This window comes from Gavialis gangeticus, unplaced genomic scaffold, assembly GCF_001723915.1.
Source record: "Gavialis gangeticus isolate Ggan-Ray unplaced genomic scaffold, GavGan_comp1, whole genome shotgun sequence".
NCBI classification, from domain to species: domain Eukaryota; kingdom Metazoa; phylum Chordata; order Crocodylia; family Gavialidae; genus Gavialis; species Gavialis gangeticus.
Window position 1 is genome coordinate 12021512 of NW_017729004.1, and position 22938 is coordinate 12044449.

Genomic DNA, 22938 nt, shown 5'->3' on the forward strand with positions numbered 1-22938 from the left:
CTACGAGGCCCTGGGTGCTCTGAAAGCAAATGGCCACCTCTACCTGCCGGTGTGCGCTGGAGGTGTGGGGAGAGGAGAGGGATCACTGGAGCAGTGTGATTTCAGGAGACACTGGACATGGAGAGTCAGCACAGGGCAGGGTGAGCTAGTGACAGAGAATTAGAGCTGGCTGAGCTCTGTGCACATGTGGGCTCCCTTATTTTCTGAAAGGAAACCTCAAAGTCTCTATAACCAACTCACCGGGCTTTTAACTCTGGCCAAACACAGGTGCACGCTCCTTCCAGATAGGGGTTCTGAACGAAGAGGCCTTCTGAATGAAGAAATGAGTAGTGTGAAGCAGCCTGGTGCTCCAAGCCTGTGCAGACCGTGCAGTCTGAGCATCCCCCTCCCAGGGAGTGAGTTATGAGCAGCACAGGACGAAGCCTGGTCCCTGCCTGCCATGCCGCCGAGGCAGTTTTCCAAGGCAAAAGCAGCAGTGGAATCAGGAGCTCTCTCCCCTCCTGCTAGGGCAGCACCAGGCACAGGCAGGCTCATTTATGCCTGTGGTCTTTCTGTCCCCAAATTTCATCCCCTCTTGGCCGCCCCGACAAGAAGGTGCCCTCAGGACTTCATGACTTGCTGATTAGGGCAGTGTCCGCGAAGTGAAGAATCAGCGTACAAATCCCCAGGGAAGGGGAGGCTAGGACCTGGGTCCACAGACCTCCCTTTCTGTAGGCAGGTGCTCTAAGCACTAGGATGCCATCGGACGCTTGCTATGGCTTTGGTCATCTCCAGTTCAGAGGCTTATGCTGTACTTCTGTGTTCACAGTGCAGATGAATCATAATGGACTGTCTCTTCCTCTGGCCTGGGTCACTTCTGAGCAAGCACAGTAGGGACAAGCATAGTTGCATAGGACAGAACAGCAGCTACATAAGGCAGGTAGCCAGGTACAAGTGATTCATGAGGTTACGTGAGGTGAAATAGGATGCTGTTGGGTAACTTAAATGCCTAAAAACAACCTAAGTGATGCTTACGTGTCTTAGCAAGAAAACAGAATTGGGGCCTGGAGCAACATCCACACCTCCGACCTTGTTATCTCCAGCGTTCATCTGGTTCTGCTTCACCCGTCTCCTATTAGACTAGTTGATCAGGTACAGACCTTACACTTTAACCAGTATAACTGATTGTAAACTGGTTTACAGCCATAACAGAACATAAGTTCAGCATATGTATGCTGGTTTAAAAATGGTGGAACCTGGTCTAAGATTTCCCCTCCTACCCCCACAGGGCGAATGTGTTTCTGTTCACTACCTATCTAAACTACACCATTTCCAGAAAAACCACGTCATTCAGACCAATTCTCTCTCAGGGTTTTTGAATGTCTGTCCCTCGCCCATAAGTTAGGACAGGCCCTGCCAGAGGTTCCCAGCTGTAGGAACCATCATGAGAAGACACCAGTCTGAGTCCTCATCTGACTGAGGAAAGGGAGAGGATTTTGCTGAATGCCGTTCTATGGCTTGTGTGATGCAGGACATTACAATGCCCCCTTCTTGCTTGAATAGCCATGACGGGCATGAAACACTTTCTCAAGAAAGTCTTCTCCCAGAATCAATGAGGAAATGAAAATCCCATGCTCACAAGGCCATGCTCCTCCGGCTGAGAGCGCTGGAGCAAGATCTCTCTTTGCTCTAAGCTTTTGCACTCTGTATTTCGCCCAGTTCCTAATAGCACAGATGTAGACAGACAGGTGAGACTGGAGAGAAGCAGTGGCACCTCAGGTAGAGGAAATAAAGCAATGTGTGAAATGGGGTGCGGGCAGAGCCATTTGCAGTCTAGGCAGCCTGATTTAACCACTCAAAGCCTACCAGCTCTGATCCACTCACATTCGCCAGGCTCCAGAGCTAGATGTGGGCAACCCAGAGTCTCAGGCACAGCATGACACGAGATATCTCATCTCACACAAGCTTGCCTCCATGCCATAGTCCCACCCTGCAACAGGGTGGTGAGGACGGGTATCCTCAACCTCCCCAGGGGCAGCAGAGGCAGCACCAATACTTCCTTTAACAAGCAGGCATTGCCAGTTTGGGTGCACAGACCAAGCTCACTGTACTTCTGCTCTTTCTGCCGCACAGGGTCCTGTGCAGGAGCGGCATTGGCAGAAGCAGCAATTCATGGAGACAGTACACCACAGAGAGGTCACAGAGCGATTGGTTCAGGTTCTCTGCAGACACAGGCGCACATCCGCCGCACCTGACTTACACTTGAGCTCTTGCTTTCTTTTACAAGTAGGAGACGTACAGATGTGTTTTTGAAGGACCGCTGAGATTTTGATGGAGTCACATGACTCCAATAGCCTGGGTTTGTAGTGCCGATGCCTTGATCCAGCCCAGCCAGGTTTATGCACTTGAAGAAAGATTTACATGTCTGCTTCCAACACTTTTCCAACACACTCAGCATAGGTGTCCCAGCTCTTCTACAACAGCCCTCAACAACAGTGCCAGCCTGCAAACTACTGGAGATGGCAAAAAGCATAACTCCTGGGTACTGCCATGGGAGAGCCGAGTAGCAGTATGAATTCAGGAGGACGCCTAAGCAAAGGATTGAATTGACTCATCAAAGGGACATACCCTCAACTCACCGGCACAGGACAACCACAGGTGCAAGCTCTTTGACATGTTTTCCTCGGCCAACCAGTACAATTTCGATCAGACCTGGGTTCAGCCCCAGTGAACTGTTCTTTGTGTATGACCTGATCTCACTGAGGCACTGGGCTGTTTTGCTGGTCGTGCTACAGTCCTGAGTTGTGAAATATGGATAGTATTGAGAATTGGGGACATGGGTGATTTTACTTTGAGTTAGAAATCAGGGGCCAGAAGTCTGGTCAGGGAGCCAAGGCCAGTAGTTCAGAGACATGCCAGAGTCAAGAACCAGAGTCAGGAGCAAAGATCAATGTCAGAAACTGGAACAAGGAGCCAAAAGCAAGAGCCAAGAGTCATGGGCCAAGGTCAAAGCCAGGAGCCTGCACTGAGCAGCCAAAGTCTGAGGGGGCTGGGCTAATATCCTGAAGCCCAGCTTCCTGCAGCCAGTCAGGTAACTGGCCTATTGCAAAGAGGGAGCCTATATATGTGACAGCTCATAAAATAAAAGGATTAATCTCAGTCAGGCCATTCTTGAGCTTGATGCACACCCTTCACCCTAATGGGCAGTGTCACCTGCTCATTGCTGGCATTTGAGTCCATGTCATCTGAGCAATTCACCCAGGTGGCCTGAGGTGGATGGACTGAACTTCGTAGGACTCCACAAATACAAGGTCCAGTCCTGAAGTCTGCCATCATTACTCATGGGGGGCATCCTTCCAGCGTGGAAATCATTTTACCTTGGATGCTCACCTCTCAAACCAGACAGAGCATCTTATCTGTGACCGTGTTAAATTGTGTGGAGAGGACCAGGAGGATGAGCATGTGCATCTGCCCTCTAACCTATCCTGACAGCAGGGGAGCATCCATTAGTGCCACTGAAGTAGTTTTAGTTCCAAGTCCCAGCCTGAATCCAGATTATTCAAGGCCTCAAATATCAACAGCAATCAGAGCATGAAGTTGGCCTGTGGCTACCTTCAGTATGAGCCTGCTCAGGACTGGCAATGTTGGCAGTGTAGGGGAACTGGTTAGGGCCAGTGAACACAGGCAGGGGAGCTGCGTATGTGGGGGCCTGAGGGCCTGGGCCCTCCTCGGGAAGAGGGCTGTCACCTGAAATGCATAAAACTTTCCACATGTCCATCGTCTTAGACCTCCCTCCCTGGCAAAAATAAAAGTCGGCACATTTGAACACACGAGTGGTTTCTGCAGTGTTGGTTGGACTGTTGTGTGTTTGGAGGAGGCTGCGTCAGTTCCTCATGACTTTTTTACGTGCCAGAAAAAGCCAGGGTCAGATTCACAGGTCTTGGATCAAGACTCCAGCTGGATGTCTAGATTTTCATGATGAATGAAAGTACAGTGGCTGAGTATGGGAATACCTTCAGCTGTTTGAGAAGCTATTTCAAATATTAGTGATCTTTACAGCCTTCAGTGTTAGCACCTGCCAGGCTTAGCAGCTTCTCTTCCAATAGCTTTCAGTCTTCAGGAAAGGGAAAGAGTTACAGTGTTTATGAGAGATGAGATGAATCCTTTTACTAGCTGCAACTCAGGTAGGTCCTCTGTTTGCAACAGGTCAAAAAATATGTTAGCAATGATCCAGATAGTCCACAATAACACCAGGTCTGCTGCCCTAGAAGAATGAACTCTTGTTTCTAACAAATAAATAGGACCAAAGGGCAAGAAGCCAGTTGATTTGCAAGAGCCAGCTTTGCTTTCTTGGTGGTTAGCTTGGTTTCCAGCTTGGTTTAAGACTCAGGTTGGAGTCTTAAAGCTGCTGCTCATGAAACCTGTTCCCCCATGGCCAGAACAAGAGTTTGCTTATAGACAATCATAGAGAGGTCAGGTTGAATGGGCCCTTGAGATGCCATCCAGTCCAACCCTCTGCCTGAGGCAGAATCATCTCTATCCAAACCTCCTTATACAAATCCAGTCTTTTATCAGAACTACACAGTCAACCCTGACACAACAGAAGACATAACACCCTAATCTCACAGGTAAAGCAGGGGGACCACAGGTCTGCTGCTGCAAAGGTTGTTAAAAAGAAAAGTCCCAGTCGCATCCTCAGCTCATTAATAGGGTGACTAACAAAGTGGAATGGCTATGGGGAATCAACTGAACTCAAGGGTTAAAATAGCTCTTTTACAGCATCTAGACTTCATGCTGTCTTTCTCAGTACACACCACGCTGTCTCGGGCATAGCAGTTCCACCAGCCAGGCTGAGAACAGGTGGCTCAATCAACTACTGGGAAAAATCATTTTCTGCAATTTGGCAGGAAGGCTGCCACTATCTAAAGGGAAAGAACAGATGGAGAAACCCAGATTTGCATTTCATAGTGTCGCAGTATATGAGATTGTATGATGTCAGCTGGCAGGACACAACCTTGGGCGACCTCACACTACAGAAACATTGCATGATTACTGTTTCCAAGGGCTTGGGTGCTTGTGCAGATGCAGGATCCCCACACTGTCATGTCAGCACAATGCCCACAGGCACACACGTCACGTAGAATTGTCTCCTTACAAAGCAACTAGACCGCAAACTCTTTAGAGAGTCTCCTCTTTCTCAGTTCCTGCCCTCCAAAGCCCTGTCTTGATCTGGTTACCCAACGCATGCCTTGCACTCAGCGTAGATCCTCATTTCGTAAAGACTACACTTTGCACATTTAGTAGCAAATGTATGCATGCAGTTTCCTGATCTGTGCACATGCATGGCTGAACAGGCATCTATCTAACTCTTGTGTGCATGCAAATCACGTTCTGTTTCTGTATGCGCACAAGAAAAGTAGGCCTGTGTCTGCACCCGCAGAAGAAGGCTTCTATGAACTTCCTGAGCCCATCTTGAGCATCTTTCCCTTCTCCCCACACTATCCTAGCTCTGCTGTATAACACCACTGTTTTCCTTGACTAGGCACTACCTATTGTCTCTTGCCCTGAGCAGCTGGCCGGTACTCAGATGATTTTCTTTAGGAAGAGAAATAGAGGATGGAGTCAAGGATTCATATGGTTCAGTCCTGCTGATTTACAAAGCGTGTTCACCAAGTCCTACATTCCCTTGTTCCCAGGTCCCAAGTTTGGCTTTCCAACCAGTGTGGTGCCCCAAAGAGCTCTGTTTCTGCTTTATCTCAGATTCATGATCGCAACTGCCTCTCTGGCTTCCCCTTCTTTTCTCATCACTTACTGCTGCTAATACATACACATATTAGCACAGCTGCAAAGAGTGTCCCAGCCCTTGTATTCACAGTCAGGAAAACCCTTTTTATTCCTCCTGAGTTAGCTTTTACTCAAGCCTTCCATGTGGCCAGTACTTTGGGTGGTGGCTTCTAGTGTTTAACTTTCCTTTATGAAGTTTAATTGCTTTTCCTCCCATGCAACCTTGATGATCAGTTTTATAGAGCTCTGCAATTCTTCATAAATCCAAATATATCCCTCGCCCTCACTGGAAGCAACCAGTTCTGCAAGACCACAGTGCAAACACAGGCACCTTTAAATAGACTGTTAGTGGATGCATGAGAAGCTGGTGTGCTCTAAAAATGTGGCCATATAATATCATCCTGGTGGTCGATGGCATAACACAAGCTGGATTTTACTGTGTAGTAGAAAATGGATGCATGATCAGCTCTTTCAAACTGGCTGCCCTCAGTTGGCCCTATTAACAGTGCCTGGCTGCTAGGTGGAAGGGAGTCAGCTTGCATGAAGCCCACAGATTAAATCAACTAGGGGAGTAGATCCATGACATGTTCTACATGGTGACTTCCCAGCCAGCAAAGTTTCTATGTATTATCCAACAGGCTGTGAATGATTTACTGTGTGGTACGGTTGTGCATCAGCTGCCTGCTCCATTGTGAAGCCAATTTACTCTGTGGTCCACCATGTCCTTCTTCTAGCAAGTCAGCTGGGAGGAGTTCAAGCCTGACATCAAAGCCAAAAGGAGCCCTTTAAAAGGCAACATTCTTCATAAATAAAAGAAAAAGGGGCTGTTGCTTTAATTTACCCACATCCAGTACTGTTTGGATTGGCCTCCTTGATTAAACACCATGTCTCTAGTGCTGAAATATCCCGTCATCCAGCTCAGACTGACAGTGTTCACTGTGAGCCATGCATGAGAGCAATCCATCAGGGCCACAAGTGAATACAAACCTAATTAACACTCAGAGTCCCCTTTGCCCAGAGTCGTGCCCAAGGCACTGTAGCAGGCCTCGCTTTGTGGCTCTGGCTGAGAGCAACGGATTGCACCCACCTGTCAAAGGAAACATGATTTAAGACAGTGCTTCTTGCCACAAGACCAGAATAGCATCCTGGGGCGTGGAGCTGCAAAGGATTGTGGCATCTGGTTAACAATTTTGGAGCTATTTGATGAGGGGTGGAGTGATGTTTCTGTCTGAGGAGTTGTGAGGGTGGAGGATTGAAGGCCCCGGGGGGCAGTTTTAGGAGAGGAGGCCCAACCTGCTGTGGTTTGGCTTTGGCAGGGAGAGTAGCTGCTCCTGCTGCAGGGGGACTGCCAGGCTGCCTATCTCCAGTCTGGCGCAGCATTGCTGTGTGCCGCTCATGAGCTCTGTGTACACACTAGGGGGCTGAGAGCACCCCTCAAATCCTTGTAAGGAACAGACCGGTGTAATAATGTAGGGTGAAAAGCCCAAAGCGCATGTGGGGAACATACCTGTTGGTTTCCTTATCAGAAGACAGGGTAGATATGCACCTCTGTAGACTAACTAAATGAGGTATATGTATATGTATATGTATATGTATATGTATATGTATAGAGAGAGAGAGAGAGCACAGGTTTTTGTGGGCTGAAACTCATGCCATCAGATCAAACAGCAAAGCATGCAGCTTAATCATTGCTGAGCACGACTTGGTGCCAAAATGCTCAGACAAAGGACTCTCAGATCTAATCTTCCCTCTCATTTCTAGTCTGCTTTAGCTCCTGGTGGAGAGGAGGTTAATGCCTGAAACAGTCAAATGTCAAACACTCATCCTGATCAAAATGATGAGAGGAAGCCCTGCATCCAGCCCCAAGCAGTTCTCACTGCAAGCTGTGCCACTCACAAATTGGGTCAGTCAGCCACAAGTAGAGTCTTGTTGTGTGCATATATATATATATATGGATATATATACAAATCTATGGATCACGGTTCATGCGTAAGAGGTCTAATTCGGTGCCTGACGAGCAAGCCCAGGTCAAGAGTGACACGGCTTGTTAGGTGTGTCACAGATCCATGTGTTGTCTGAGTTATGTGTGTATGAAACCTCTGAGGGGGCCCATGCAGGTGGCATTCTCAGAGCCTAACACACACCAGCCGAGGCAGACACCTCTCCTGCAGTGGTGATTGCTCCCTTTTTTAAAAATGTGGCTGGAGGATGAAAACGAGCTAGTACCTAACAGCACTCACCCAGGATGGAAGACAGCTAGGTACAATACCCAACCCTCTGCCTGAGGGGGCTCAAAACCACATTTTTTACCTCGGGAGAGAGCCCTCACCACAGTTTTATCAGTTACATGAAGATCCTGCAAGAGCTGTACAAAAAGGATGCCGAGAGTCACCGAGCTAGAAGAATATACCTGGAGCCTGACCATGGCAGCCTCCTGGTTAGGGAACCGCCTGGGAGAGGAAGCGCTGGGTTGCAGCTCCTGCTCCACGGACTGCTGATGTATAAGCTGGACAAATGCATAAACAGCTCCTGGCGTCATCACTGTTTGCAAGAGATGGGCAACAGCAGTGCCTTCCCCAGTATTTTACAAGAGTTGTCTCTAGTTGGTGTTTGAAAGACAGTGTAGGCAACTACCTTTGGGAGAGAGCCCAAGCTGAGGTCCCCAGTAGATGAAGGCCCATCCCTGTGACCCCAAGTAGGATGGACACAAGACACCCTTCTGTACTCAGCATTTCCTATTGGTAAGCTCTATGGCAGGGGGTGGCACAAACCACCTGTGGCACAAGCCACCTCTCTGTGTGGCACATGGCAGATCAGGGAGGGACCAGGGAACACAGCAGTCGATAGGGCAGGGAGCAGAAAGCAGAGCAGTAGATAAGACAGGGAGCAAGGGGCTTGGAGCAGAAAGCAGAGTAGTAGATAGGATAGGGAGCAAGAGGCTGGGAGCAGAAAGCAGAGCAGCCAATTGGGTAGGGGAAGGGGACTGGAATGGCACTTAGGGTGGGCATGCCTACCAAAAAGGTTGATCCTCACTGGTCTAGGGGGCTCCCTGCTGAGTGTTTTCCTGCCCAGCTTGCTGAGTGGTGCACACTGACTGTGGTCTCCCTTTGCACTCCCTAACACAGGATTCTGGATACTACCCCAGGGGACAAGCATCTAAACATTATGCTTTGAAACTTTTAGACACCTTTGCAATTTTTTGCATCTAGTCCTTGGTGCTCTCTCCAAACATCAGAGCCCTAGAGCCCTGGATATGCATCTTTTCAGCTATTATTTAAATCAAAATGAAGAAATTAAAATATAAAGGGTGAGGCATTTAAGCCTAACATCATTTTGCTCAGCTCTCGAGACTGTAGCCTGTTATATTTTACAGGACAGTACTTCACCATTTGGATGACTTTTAAAAATCTAGTTTTTTTTGTCAGGTTCAAAATATTTTTATTTGATGCTACATCAAAAAAAATACACACATGATGAGATAATGGAGTAAAAAACATTCTGTAATATCAAAAAACTGCTAAGGTGAGATACCCAATATTATTTTTTCACCATCCAGAGAAGTCTTTTTGTTAATATATGTGAGCATCTAGAATAGGTAATCAAGGGTAGTCAAATAACTTAGTGATCAGTAGCAATCAGTACAGATACCCAAGTGTATTATTATAACCCTTACAAAAATTATTCACTGATTTCATCTTGGTGTGAACCTCTGATAATATACAAGTTGTATTTGTAAATCAGTAAGGAGATCTTGCCGATAAACTGTACCTGAAAAGCAGTTGTCTTCGATACATTTGTATGTGAATATAAAGGATAACATGCAAAGTTTTATATGTACCATTTCGTCCTCAGAGCCAAAGTGGCTTTGTGCAGATGGCTGCATTAAGTATTTCTTTGATGTGATGGTGCCCTCTTGTGACGAGTGTAGTTAATAACAGGCATGGATTCCATCCTACTGCTAGAGATGATTCGTTCAGGCTGTTGCTTGGGACTTTTCAGCTCTCAGAAGAAAGACAAGGCAGCACAAAGACGTTAATGAGTTGAAATGGAAATAATGGTAAATTAATCAGGAGTTCTACCATTTTAAAGCATTATCTATGTACAGGGGCAGATCCGGAGGGGCTGCAGTGGTACAGCTGTATCCCCTTTAGGATGGGACCATGCCGAGATAGACCTCTGGGGACTTTTTTAAAGTCCCCAAAGCAGGTGAAAATACTCTCTCTTCCCCTCCTGCTCAGAGGCATGACCCTGCTCACAAATTCCCTGCTGCTGCTGTTTTCTGGACGTCTCAGGGGAGAAATGCTTCAGAGCCACTCCTGCCCACTCCAGCCAGGCTGTGCAGGGCCTGGGCTCAGCTGGGACAGTGACAGTAGCAGCAGCAGTGGAGATGTGAGAAATGATTCGCCCTCCCTGTGCCTACTCCTGAGGACCAAGCAAGGTGGGGGAACCCACCCACCCATCACCACTGCTGCTGTCCTGTTATGTTCCCAACTGAGCCCAGCCCCTACGCAACCCCTCCAGAGCAAGCAAAAGTGGCACTTAAGCTTCCCCCACCCCCAGGACAGCTGGGAAAGCAATAGGTGGGGGATGGGGAGCAGGGATGTGGAGGAGACATGACTGTGACCCAGGAGGGAAGGTGGGGGCAGGACTCTTACCTGGTTTGGGAGCTTAAAAAATTCCTAGACGCTCTCTCTGCCTGGTCTGCCCACACCAGTGGGTGATGGCGAGGTTGGGCAGAGGGAGATACTGGCAGTGTGGGATGTAGCCATCCCTAGAGCATGGCTTACTGCTCCTGTACACCACTTTGCCAAATCCTGGATCCACCCCTGTCTATGTGTATGGCATAAGAGGATTTAGCAGGGGAAGTTTTCCCCATATTTTCCTGCAAGATCTACCACCCAGACTATAATTAGCCATACAATGAAACTGTTAGCTGCAGATACCAGTTACACTAGTTTCATAACCTACTATTATTGGTGAATGGTTCTGAATCATCCCCAAAGTAGCTTAAAACAGTCCACAGAAACACTGTATATATTGCTGCTAATCTCCAACTGTCTGGGATGTTGAATTCCAACATCTCCAAACCCCACTGCATATAAGTCATGACCAGGGAAAAGTAGTGAAAAAGACTTTACCTTCTATAGCCTTTCATCCAGGCCTGCACTCAGCACTCTGCTAGCAATACTGGCCTAGAAGACATTTATTTCCCTCCATCCCTCATCTCTGTCCTTTTCTTCATATTGCCCCATGAAACTCAATGGGTAAGTACACACAGTCAAAAAGCCTGAGGCTTAATCGATTCAAACTTTCCAGGTTAGACTAAGCTGCATAGATTGAACTGATAAACAAGTGAACAGACATTCACTTTTGATTCTGAAAATACAGCCAAGTGCCTGTAGTGGCCCAGGCCAAGAAGCAAGGGGGAAGCTGGGGGCAGGGGGTGAGGGGGGCTAGAGCATGCTTCCCTGCTTGGCTGGAGTAGGTAGCTTAGGGCAAGGCTAGTTTGCCCACCCTGTGAGGGGTGCAGGGGGGTTGCAGGAGAGGTGCAAAGCATCCTGGGATGCTGAGGGACTGTGAGTTAATTTGAATCTGAGAGGATCTGGGACAGAAGTTCAATAAACTGATTTAACCTAAATCAGTTAAATCTGATATTATATCCATCCAGGTTTATCTTAAAACAGGTTTGGTCATTTTGAAAGCAGTTTATGCACACTGAACTTCTGTTGTGTTACAGATTTGAACTGGTTTCTGATCACTTATTCCAGAATGGATGGAAATGTTCCTCATATAAGGAGTCAAGCCTCCAAGATACTACTTCATTGAAATGCCTCCTAAAAATTCACCTTACACGTCCACTATAAATTTAACAATTAGTTTTTAAAATCCAGTCTAGCTCCTTTTTTCTGGGTTCCCCAATGCAAGGTGCTGTCACATTTTCCCTGTGCCTGTCCATGAAAGCTCAGTCTTCCAAGCACCTTACTCATTTATAAGGTAGGTAGGTAAGGTGTGATTTATGGTGTGATGTTACTCTCACACTTCAACTTTACCTGTTGAGAGTTGTCTGAGTGAATTCAATGTGGTCACTCCCAGTGCTTAAACTGAAGCCAATGTAAAAATCTTTGCAGAATCAGGGAGTTGGATTGTAAAGTCTTTGGGCTGGGATTGGTTTTGTTTTTCTGCCTTGTACAACCTCATGGGTATTGTCAGAGTGACATAAAATACTAATAAGCCTTATCTCGACTGAAAGCTGAACCAAAGACAAATTGATTAGTTCTGCTGTAGATTTTGTACCTGGAGCTGCCCTCTTAATGAACTGAATGTTGCTAAACAAATCACTAACTAAAAGACTTAAGATTTTTTTCTTCTTAATTAATTACTATCCATCTACTATCGCAGCATCTCACAGTCTTCAATATAGGCATTCTAACAACAAGATACACCTATGGATGTATCTACATAGTTCAAGGACTGACACCTCAGTGAAACATGAGCCTTCATGTCAACACCTTGAAAGGGTGTAATGTTGCTGACTTGCATTTTGAAAACCCAGGAGTTTCTTTCTGTGAAAAAGCTCCAGGAAGGTTATTTGTTCCATAATTTCTGCACTGTGTACGGTGCTATCTAATTGATAGCCCCAAAATCTTCTGTTCATGGATCATTACGCAACTGTCCTGACAATGTGTCTCACTCTTTGGCCTTTCCCTCATCACTAGGGAAGCTTCCATTGTGATATACCACTGTGAGATTCCTTCATGAATATAGAGCCTCGGATGTCATCTCTCCAACTCAGTCTTCATGGTTCATCCAGTCCTAGGTCCCTCTGCTAAAGCAACCAATTCAGTTGCTCATTAGTGCCAAATGTACTAAAGGACACAATGTACTAAGAACTGAACTGAGGCCAAACTCAGCTGAGACAGACCTACAAAGAAACCATGCTGTTCTTACTACTTTCTGATGGGAGTGGCTTTGAACTGGTGACTTAAAGATGGAAAATACAGCTGTTTACCAACCCTAAGCTGTACCAACTCTCCAAGTTAGGAGCTTGTCTAATAACATGTTAGGACTTGTGCCCTACTTGTGTGATGCCCTTGTTAATTAAGTACAACTACACTATACTCTGCCTGAGCTGTTCTGTTTTTCTAGATTGGAAGGCACAATAGTATGGGTTTTGAATTCATTGATTCTTTATTATTATTTCAACCAATATATTCTAATGATGATCCACAGAGATGCAATTAGCAGGCATGTCTTTTCATTCTAATGATAGTTCATATCCTTGTATAAGTTGATCCTTCCTTAGTGTCCACCATTTTTCTTCATAGTCTGAAAAAAAGAAGTGGATTCAGTGCAGAACAAACTCAGCTACCTTTCCCCATTGTTTTTAAATGACTGGAAGATATAAAAACTGTTCCAATCTCCAGTTGCACCACAGTCCTACCCAACAGTCCAGAGGAGAGTCACACATATAATCAGAGGGCAGGAAAACAGGCCTTATGATGACAGGCTGAGAGCTATGGGACTCTTCAGCCTGAAAGAGCACAGGCTCAGGGAGACCTGGTGGCTTCCTGTAAGTATATAAGGGGTGTACATCAGGATTTGGGGGAATGTCTGTTCACCAGAGTGCCCCAAGGGATGACAAAGTCAAACGGTCACAAACTCCTCCAAGACCATTTCAGGCTGGACGTAAGGAAGAACTTCTTTACTGTCCGAGCCCCCAAGGTCTGGAACAGACTGCCGCCAGAGGTGGTGCAAGCACCTACTCTGGACTCCTTTAAGAGACATTTGGATGTTTATCTTGCTGGGATCCTTTGACCCCAGCTGACTTCCTGCCCCTGGGGCAGGGGGCTGGACTAGATGATCTTCCAAGGTCCCTTCCAGCCCTAATGTCTATGAAATCTATGAATACAGCAAATGTGGCTCCCAGTTTTGCAGATGGAGGCTGGGATGGGGGGGAGAGCTGTGTTCTGTGCTAGAGAATTGCCTGGGGCCCAGAAGTAGCTGGCCCACTGAGCCAAACTCTCTCGCTGAGATCAAGAGCTCTTTATTCATGTCCAAACCCAAAAACTGATTTGTTTACTTGTGGGTACAGCTTATACCTGAATCTGCTCAGTGGGGAATATGATACCAGATGAATGCAAGTGGCTGTGCAAAAAGTGCTGTACAGGGGTCCATCTCAAAATGTACTGGGACATTCATAGATGTTAAGAGCTGAAGAAGCCAGTAACATTATCTAGTTCAGGTGTGGCCAACCCATGGCATGCGTGCCGCAAGTAGCACAGGTTGCTGTGTGTGGCTTGTGAGCCCCAGACACTCCGAATGGAGGCAGGAAGCAAAGGGCTCTGTACAGTAGAGTGGAGAGAAGATGCTGCTGTAAGAGGAGGTGCCAGGTGTCACTGCCAAGAGCCAAGTTAATCCTTCCCAGGCCCTGCAGCTCCTGCCAAATTCAGGGCTTTGCATTCTTGCTTACCATAAAACTGTGGAGTTTGCAGAACCAGGGAAGGAATACCCTGGCCCCTAGCAGTGCCAGTTCCTTTTAGTGTCTTGCCCCTGTTCCATGTGGCCGTGGCCTGAGGCTGAAGCCCCCTGCCACCATTCTGGCACCCTGGGTACAAACTCTCTCAGGTCTGCCTCTGGGGTGGGGATCAGAGCAGCACTTGCGATGGAGGTGAGTCTTAACTGGTGGCGCACCTGCCAAAAGGGCTGGTCACTACCAATCTACTCTGATTTCTTGCATAACACAGGGCAGAGAATTACACTAAGGTTCTGGTACCACATATATTACTGCAGCAAGTGGCTAAAGCTTGACTAACCAGACAGATAGCCCAGCAGGCAGATAGCCCAGCTGATTTTAGAATTCTCTTGTTTTTCTACTCCATTCTCCATAATGCCACCAATGAATGGGCTCGGGCCAACTTCTCTCTGGCGTAACCCCTTGAGCTTCCTGGGAGTTATACGCCAGATGAAATAAGTCCAGTGACATGAGAGGCACTTACATCATAAATCCAGTCGATGTAGGCAGATACTCGGGTGAAGACTGTCGGCTTCCTGTAGGTATTGCAGTAGGGGACAATGCCAAAGCTAACGATCCCATGGATTTTCCAGCGACCTTCCATGTGACACTGCAGAGGACCCCCTGAATCACCCTGGAACCAGAGTGAGGGAAAATGACACACTGTTGGTTTGACCCAAATTCTCAGAGTAATTCAGGAATCAAGGCTTGGAAAGGTGGAAACAGTTGATTAGCTATTGGGGTGACCAAGTTCTTGGAGGTACAGCCCATGGAAGAGCTAAAAGTGGAGCTATAACTAAAATAGTTTTACAACATCTTGTCTTGCTTCCCAAATGGGGGCCAGGCAAGGACTAATTTGGATGCAGGCACAAATTGGAGTGGCCTCAGATGCTTGCATAAGAACTGAGCTGGGCAAGGCACGCATAGTATACTTGGGGAGGACCAGGAGAGTAGATGGAGCAAATTGTCTCTCCTAGTGGCTACCTGAAGCTGAAGGAGGCAGGTTAACACCTCCAAAGGTTACATTTCTGCAGCCTTGCTCCTTTGTCATGGAGATATCCCTTTAACAGGGACTCTGGACATTGCCAAAGCCTTGACTGCAGGGCTACAAGGGAATCCTGGACATCCGTAGGAGATGCTGGTGAGAGAGTCAAGCTTCTTTGCTGCCTTCCTCAGAAGAGTTGAGGAGAAATGCATAAAACAAGAACCTGGGAGCTTCCCTTCCACTAACCTCCCCATTTCTGTGCACGGGGTGGGAGGAAGGAGGGATTTGGAACAATAGCAAATCAATAGACGATTCTCAGGAGATGTAGTTTGCTTGCCAGAGGGGTTTTTCACTCCTAAGCTGCTGCAGGCTTTGGGAGGAGTGTGTTGTAGGGGATTAACAATTTGTGTGATAATTGGGTTGAACTGGAAAGGAAGGAAGGAAGACATGAGGAAGAGAGAAAGAGTCTCAGGAAATCCCAGAAACTATGCCTCTTACACTGCACCCGGATTTCATGCCGTCTCCACCAGCACAAACCATGGTCACCTTGGCTGCCGAGCCCCACCAGTCACTCTGAGAGCAGATGGCATGGTCGACCACTGGAAGCATCGCTTCCTGCAGTGTGGCCGGGATGCTGCCCCCGACTGAAAGGGAAGGAACAGTGTTTAGCCACTCTCACTACAATAGACAAAGGTCCAACGCAGCCACCATCAATGATATAGAGCCCAACATTGCTGAGTAACCAGAGTCACAGAGGAGAGCACAGGTTGGAGTGTCAGAAGCTAGGGTGGGCCCAGAGCAAGAGTAAAATATCCCTTGCTTACCCAGTGGATCTATTCCCCATGTGTATTCAGCCAGATCTGCTGACCTCAGTGACTACAATACCACTTAAAATCATGATGACTGGTTGTGGATGCCAGGATAAACTGTGATCACTGACAGCATTTTAAACACAGTGATTCTGGTTCACACTGTGTGCTAAATAGCAACATCATGCTATTTCACATGTCAAAATGTGATGCATTCCCCCGACACAAGCAATGTCTGCCTTAGAGCAGGTGCTGCTGCTTTAACTACAGTGGCAATGCTACAGTGAACAAGCCCCCTGTTGTGGACAGGAATTTTTTTCTGCTGCCAGGTTTATAATAGCTCCGCTGAATGGCAGCAGCCTTTGGCTGCAAAGCTGAGTCCAAAGCAAGAACTTTGTCAACAAAGGTGGGGCAGTTATGGGGGGTGATCTTTCCACACCCTTTGCTGGCATAGCTCAACTGTCAGAATTTAATAATGCAGACATCACACCATCCTCTAGGTCCTGTCACAGCAGGGCTTCAGCAGTGCACAGTGGTGAATTTTTCTCTCTTTCAGAATATCTTGGCATTCAGTTAATTTTGGGGCAGGATTCCCTTCAGTCACTCTTTGCATTGGAGAAGATGCATGTCAACAGACTTGATTCACACAAGGGCTTGAATCTGGCATGGTCTTTCTAAACTGAAAAACATTTTTTTCCACTTACTAGTAGTTACTCCCCATCCAGTAATGTAGCACGGATAGTTATTAGGCAAGATGTCTCCTGCGGCTGGAAGTAATCCTATCTCAACAAAGCCGTTATTGTAGGCAGAAGCAGAGAGACGCAGCAAGGCAATGTCATTGCTGAAACAGGACACAGATAATAGGCTTTCAGATGCCTGGCTGGAAATTCTAGAGTCAGTCAAGAGCCAAAACCTGACATTTCAGCTGGTTTTCACTCACCTCTCTAGATATGTGGATGGCCACCATCACCCATGTGTCTGAGACCTCACACACAATAATGACCCCATGAGACAGGGAATTATTAACCCCACTCTACAGGTGGGGAACTGAGGCACAGAGTTTAACTACATCTAACATAGGACTTTAGAGACCTAGATCCAAAATTGCCATTCTGAAAACCCCTTCTTAGGTACCATGTAACCCTGGAAGCATCTAACTCCAGAGATGTGACCTAACAGTTCCCCTGTTGCCTGTAAACTCTATTTCTACTCATGCACAGGCCTAAGTCTGACAGAGATCCAGAAACATGGTGTTACTTCACCCAAGTCCCCTTGCCAGACTCCAGCCCATGCATGTTCTCTGAGTATACCATAATACACCCTACCAAGACTGGGCTGTCTGCAGGATGCAGTGGTTACTACCACTTTCTTTGAAAATGTTGGTAGTGATGGTTCTGTCAAAGCCCTTCTTGTATAGGATATCCTGGTGGCTAGAGATGAGCTATCAAACATACGGCCTGCAAGCCAGATCCAGCCCATGGGGCCCTGTCACTTGGCCCCCAATGCTACCCCTGGGTCTGATCAGGTATCCTGGAGGAGTAGGGGAGGGGGTTTGTGGATAGGAGAGCTGGGTTTAATTCCCTCCCCTGCCTGAGGGTATTGAAATCCACATCGCCCACACCTGCCTCTCATACACTAGGGAGGGGAGAGACATGGGACCCATTCCCTGGTCCCAGACCTGTTTTGTCTAATGACTGTATCAAGAAAAATAGAGAAAGAGGCCTGGGAGCAGGCAGCAGAAGCCTCTGCCCTCCTGGGTAAGTGTCCTAACCACTCAGCTACAGAGCAGGGCTCCCTTTTGCCCACACTCTCTTTCTAGCCTACTGAATCTTGAACAAATCTGCAGCATGTTTGGAGACTGCCTCCAGACAGCCTAGTCCATGAACTAGTGGTTTTAGGGCATTTCTCCTGGGAAGAAGAAATGGGTTTGAGCCCCTGTGGCTAAAGAGGGCACTGAGCCTAGACCTCCCACTTCCTGGCCAGGAGTCGTACCCACCAGGCCATTTCAACCAGAGGGTGGCAGCTCGTCCCCCCCAGCAGTCATATCGTAGAAGAACAGAGTGAGCCACACTCCTTCTTGGACAAAAAGAGCACAGGTGCCTCTCTTCCAGAGGTGGCACAGGGCTGTGGTCCTGAGTGGACGGAGTACCTTGGGGGTAGGATTTCAGACCTTCCCTTGCCCTTAGCATTCCTCTATTGATTCATGCTGGGCACGTCTACATGTGTCTCTATGGCAATGTTGTTACTGTGCTGTGATTTAGTACTTCCTTTTGGAAGCACTAAATCATGGTGCAGTAACAGCCCATACCGCACCTTACATGTGATGTATGGTTATTTTCAGCAGCTACTTCACCGTAGCGGCGCACTATACCAAGGAGCGTGTCGCTACAGTGAAGTAGCTGCTGGCCACAGTATTGTTATGCCCTACATGTAGGCTGAGCCTCTGCTCAGCCTGCTGGCTATTTTGGGTCTCTTTGGGAGCCACCTAATTCTCCCCATGCACTGTGTAGAGATCCCGGAGCTCTGGACACTGGCCCGGATTCCATTTGGGGAAGGGGCACCCAAAAGTCAGGCAATGCAGCACCTACTTTTTAGTCTGTCTTTTTATTAAGTCTGTCCCTAAGTGGCTTGCTGAAAGTCATGCAAGAAGCTAGCAGACCAGGAACCCAGGTCCTGGGCTTCCCACAAGACATTCCTCAGCAGATATTGGAGAGAATCTGGGCAGAGACATTTGTGGGAACAGGCACTAGTATAAATACCTCATCATTCAGTCGTGTGGCAAGGTAGTATTTGAGATTAGTTACCCATTCGCAATGTCAGAGGGGTCCCAACCCTCATGAATGAATATTCCATCAACACCGATAAAATACTCAGTGCCGTCAAAGTCAAACAGATTGTGGTCACCCAGAGCCACTCGGTATATTGCTTTAGTTGGCCTAAAAATAAATTGCAAAAGAGTTACTGTACAGTATCCCCCTAACTCCACAGAAATAGCTTTGTATCACAGATTCTGTGGCAGTAAACTTCCCTGCCCACCCCCCTCCCATTACAGTCATCTCTATAGCATTTTCCATCTCAGGATAAGTTTCAGCCAAATATTCTGTTGTATTAGGGACGTATATCTGTATTTTGCTGGTCAGGGAACAAAAGCTGTTCTGTTTGTCCCCTTGTTCAGCTGCCTACAACATTCTCAGACTAGTGGGAATCTGGAACTGTTCATGTTGCAATTATCCGTCTGTCTAGAATGGGATGATGAGCATGCTATGAGTGCTTTGTTTAATGATGTATTGGCCAACGGCATAAGCAATTAAAGATGTGTTCATTTGTATATAATGCATTGTTTATATGGTTTATTATTTATGGTTTATATTATGATCTTATTTATATGGGTGTGTTACACAGCACATAAGCTATGGCTGAGAATGGATGAAGGCAGGGTTTCTCTCTCTCCCTCAGCCTCTATGAATAATAATACCAATTTAAATGTACTGAAAAACTCAAATTTATGCAATCACATATACCAACATGTAAATATACAATCAACCAATTGCTTTCCAGAAGTCAGCAGTTATGTGTAAATATCTTCAGTGAATCTAATAAGAGATTTTCTATATATCATGAAACTAACTGTATTAATACCATCTTGCCTTGACCAGAATGAATGTGCTGAGAACTCGGAGTGTTTGAGCGGCCCAGCAGCAGTCCAGAGTGAGATCTGGGACTTGTACCGAGAGTTAAAAGTCTTTTACTATTGTACTTACGTGTTGATGCAGTGGGCAGCTGTCATGACCCATGCAGCACTAATGAGTGTGCCACCACAGACGTGGTAAAAATACTCAGGAGCATTTTTATAAGCAAGTTGGAGGGACACCTGGATCAAATGGCAAAATACGATATGTCAAAGTTTTGTTCATGACACTGCCATGACGCTTGTGTGTGCTATTCTGATTAGTGATGTGGCACATAACCCGGCTCCACCTGTGGCTGGCAAAAATAATGAGAGGTTCAGAATGAATGAAAACGCAAACAGACAGACACTTGCTTTTTGTGTGTGCTTTTTTGCCAGCTGCTACTAGTCCAGGCTCAGCATGATACAAAGCAAGGCTGTCTCCAAGGTCTTGCCTGACCTAATTAAAAAGGCCCTTTTTCAGTGGAATTACCTCATTCCAGCTGATGTGACTCAATTGTTCACTAAAAGGCAATATAGACAAGGATTAACACTTCTAAGAGCTATCTGGGTGGAAAGAACCATTTTTTCCTAGCACAGACAAAGGCTGATGAAGGGGTTCAATATAATAACAATATATAATAACACTCGAGTCTAGTGTGCTACAGAAAGCTACTCCTTTGGGATTCATCTGCAGGTGAAATATTTGAATGTGGAACATCTTTATCATGAATCTCTGAAGAACCTGTAGGCTTGGGTATAATTCTAAGGTATAAATGAAGCTTTATGGAGTCAGGGAAACACCTGTTTAAGACATGCGATTCTTTGGGATGAGCAGTCAAACAAAAATGACCCATAGGGGTGGGACCACGGCTGGGTGGGGTTTGGGGAGAAGAATTCTGCCAGTGACTGCAGAGAACCATCTGTTCAAATCTCTCTGCACTTCAGTTTGTCCAGCTCTGACATAGGAATATTATTTACGAACACCCTTCTCCTAAATAGCTGCATTTGATTAGCTCCCAGGTAGCAGTGACTCCTTGAGCTCCCTCTGAGACATCATTCTGCAAGTTAAACTCAAAATTGTTGGTCTCAGCAGAGTCCTTTCCAAGGAGTGCTGCTGATCAGGAGAGAGTTACAAGGCGTCTCCGGTATACCTGCATGACACAATGCCAATGCAACACAGAGAGATGCATGTACTGGCAGCAGTACAGATACAGTAGTTGTGCTATTGTGGATACACTGCTTCCAGTACTTCAGCCAGCTTCTTTAAAGCTAGTTTGGGTTTCTGTGCATAGCACTGCTTTGTGCCATGTAGATAGAGGACAGAAGCATCCCTTCAGTGTCATTCTTAAGTCAAAGCTGATAAATTCATTTTTTATTTTACAAAGTAGGATTGCCAACAATTTAGGCTATACAAGGACTTACTTTTAATGTAAGATTTTTAACACTAACAGTCTTAACAGATGCTCCTCTACACAGACTGTTTCACATTATCCAATAGATACAAAAGTAAAACACTTGCAATTCCAAAGTACAAAAATATCAAAAGATAGAATATAGAGCAAGTGAAGCGTAGCTTAGTAAACCAAAGAAATTTAAAAATTTACTCAAGTCAAAGACTCACTAACCTATAGAAACAATGTTCTTATGTATTTAACATTAAGTAATATCAGAACAGTATGCTGGAAGAAATAATACACAGTAATAACATTAACAAGTAAATTTGTTAGACCCCAATCAATGTGGTGCCCAACGACTAGGGAGACGATGATCCAGTTACCTGTGGATCCTGTTACTCATTAGCCAGAGCGAGCAGGGAGCAAGCACCAGTACACATTGCTCGCAACAGCTTTATTCAGAATGGAGACAGCTTCGGACTAGCTCCCAAAAAACCAACAAACCATAGAGCGATGCCGAACAATAGTTCTTTCCACATTTATACCCCTTGGTTCATACTTATTAACATTTCCCCCGCCTATGTCCCTCCTCCCGTTCCACCCATTTCTCCTCCCACCTCAAGCTCTGCCTCTGTTTACTGTTTGCTTCCTTAGCATGGCATTGCCTATGCATTTCATTCATTTACATGCCTGTCTGCTAAGAGTGCATGCATAAGACTTTGACCCCCCGTCTTCTCCCAGTCAGTTGTGGTTTCTTGCTGGTTCTTTCTGGTTTTTTGCTGACTTCAGCACCATCTTCAAGGCCATACTTCTGCTTTGTCCCCTAACGATAGCCATTGGTCTGTATCCTATTTTTACACAACACATCATGCACTTTGCACCCTATCCTTTTGTTAGGGATCTGCTTGCTTAAGCATTAGCAAGGTTACTTTTAATGTATTATCCAGCCTTGTGACCAGCAGCTTTTGCTGAGACACAGGAAAAAGCCTTCATTCAGCAGCACACCCAGTGCTCCCCAAGATCCAAATATTGTCACCCTAACAAATATATCTTGATTTGTATTTTCCTTTTATTTCTTAAGGGAAATTTCTTTATTTGCTTTATAGGAATGGGAATTAGAAGTCTACCTCAACTGCAGCATAATTCACACAGTATAACCATCTAAAATGGAATACCCTTTGAGTCACTTAAAACTTTCATTCTGTGATTTTTAAAAGGGGACTCACAATAATTGCTGATGGATTCTTTTAATTGCTCCTAGTTTTGTTATTTTTACTGAGGGCATGTAAAATTGTGGTTTGTATGGTACTACTAAATATTATCAGTGACATCTAAATATGAGAAGTCAGTGAAACTAACCTCATCTTTGTAGTGAGGGTGAATATTATTTGTTAAAAGAAAGTAGATTTGTTAAAAAGCAGTTAAATTATGAGAAGGGGCTCTGTAAAATTGACAAGAGGTTCTATGTAACCACGTTAAATTGCTACATCTATGAACAAAAAGATTTTTTTTTTAAATACAGGGAATATCAACTCATACAGGGAGCTTAAATTCACAGAAGTCTTCTGTAGACTCACATATCATTGCTGCTTAAGAGAAAAACTACATTTTTAAACTTGTGTTACCATATATATTGCAGTGTAGCCCCAGCAAAACATCATGACCAATGGAGGTAATGAAAGGATTTCCCTCCTCTCTTTCACATATCTGAAAAATTTTAATTTCCTTGGCTGTATTAGGATTTTACATACTTTAGATACCATAAGTTAAAAATATGCCTTTTCCTTAGTGGAGACCAAGCCTAA

The 22938-nt window shown here is 46.0% G+C and overlaps 1 protein-coding gene across 1 annotated transcript in view; it reads right to left on the minus strand.

Annotated features, from left to right (window-relative positions):
• Positions 1-19856, minus strand: part of LOC109291075 (chymotrypsin-like elastase family member 1) — a 24842-nt gene extending 4986 nt beyond the window's left edge. The window contains exons 1-5 of the mRNA XM_019507936.1: positions 19831-19856; positions 18874-19005; positions 16774-16910; positions 15759-15904; positions 14760-14909 (exon numbers count right to left, since the gene is read on the minus strand). Coding sequence (XP_019363481.1) covers positions 14760-14909; positions 15759-15904; positions 16774-16910; positions 18874-19005; positions 19831-19856 — 591 coding nt within the window. The remainder of the gene's footprint in view (positions 1-14759; positions 14910-15758; positions 15905-16773; positions 16911-18873; positions 19006-19830) is intronic.
• Between the last annotated feature and the right edge of the window lie 3082 nt (positions 19857-22938).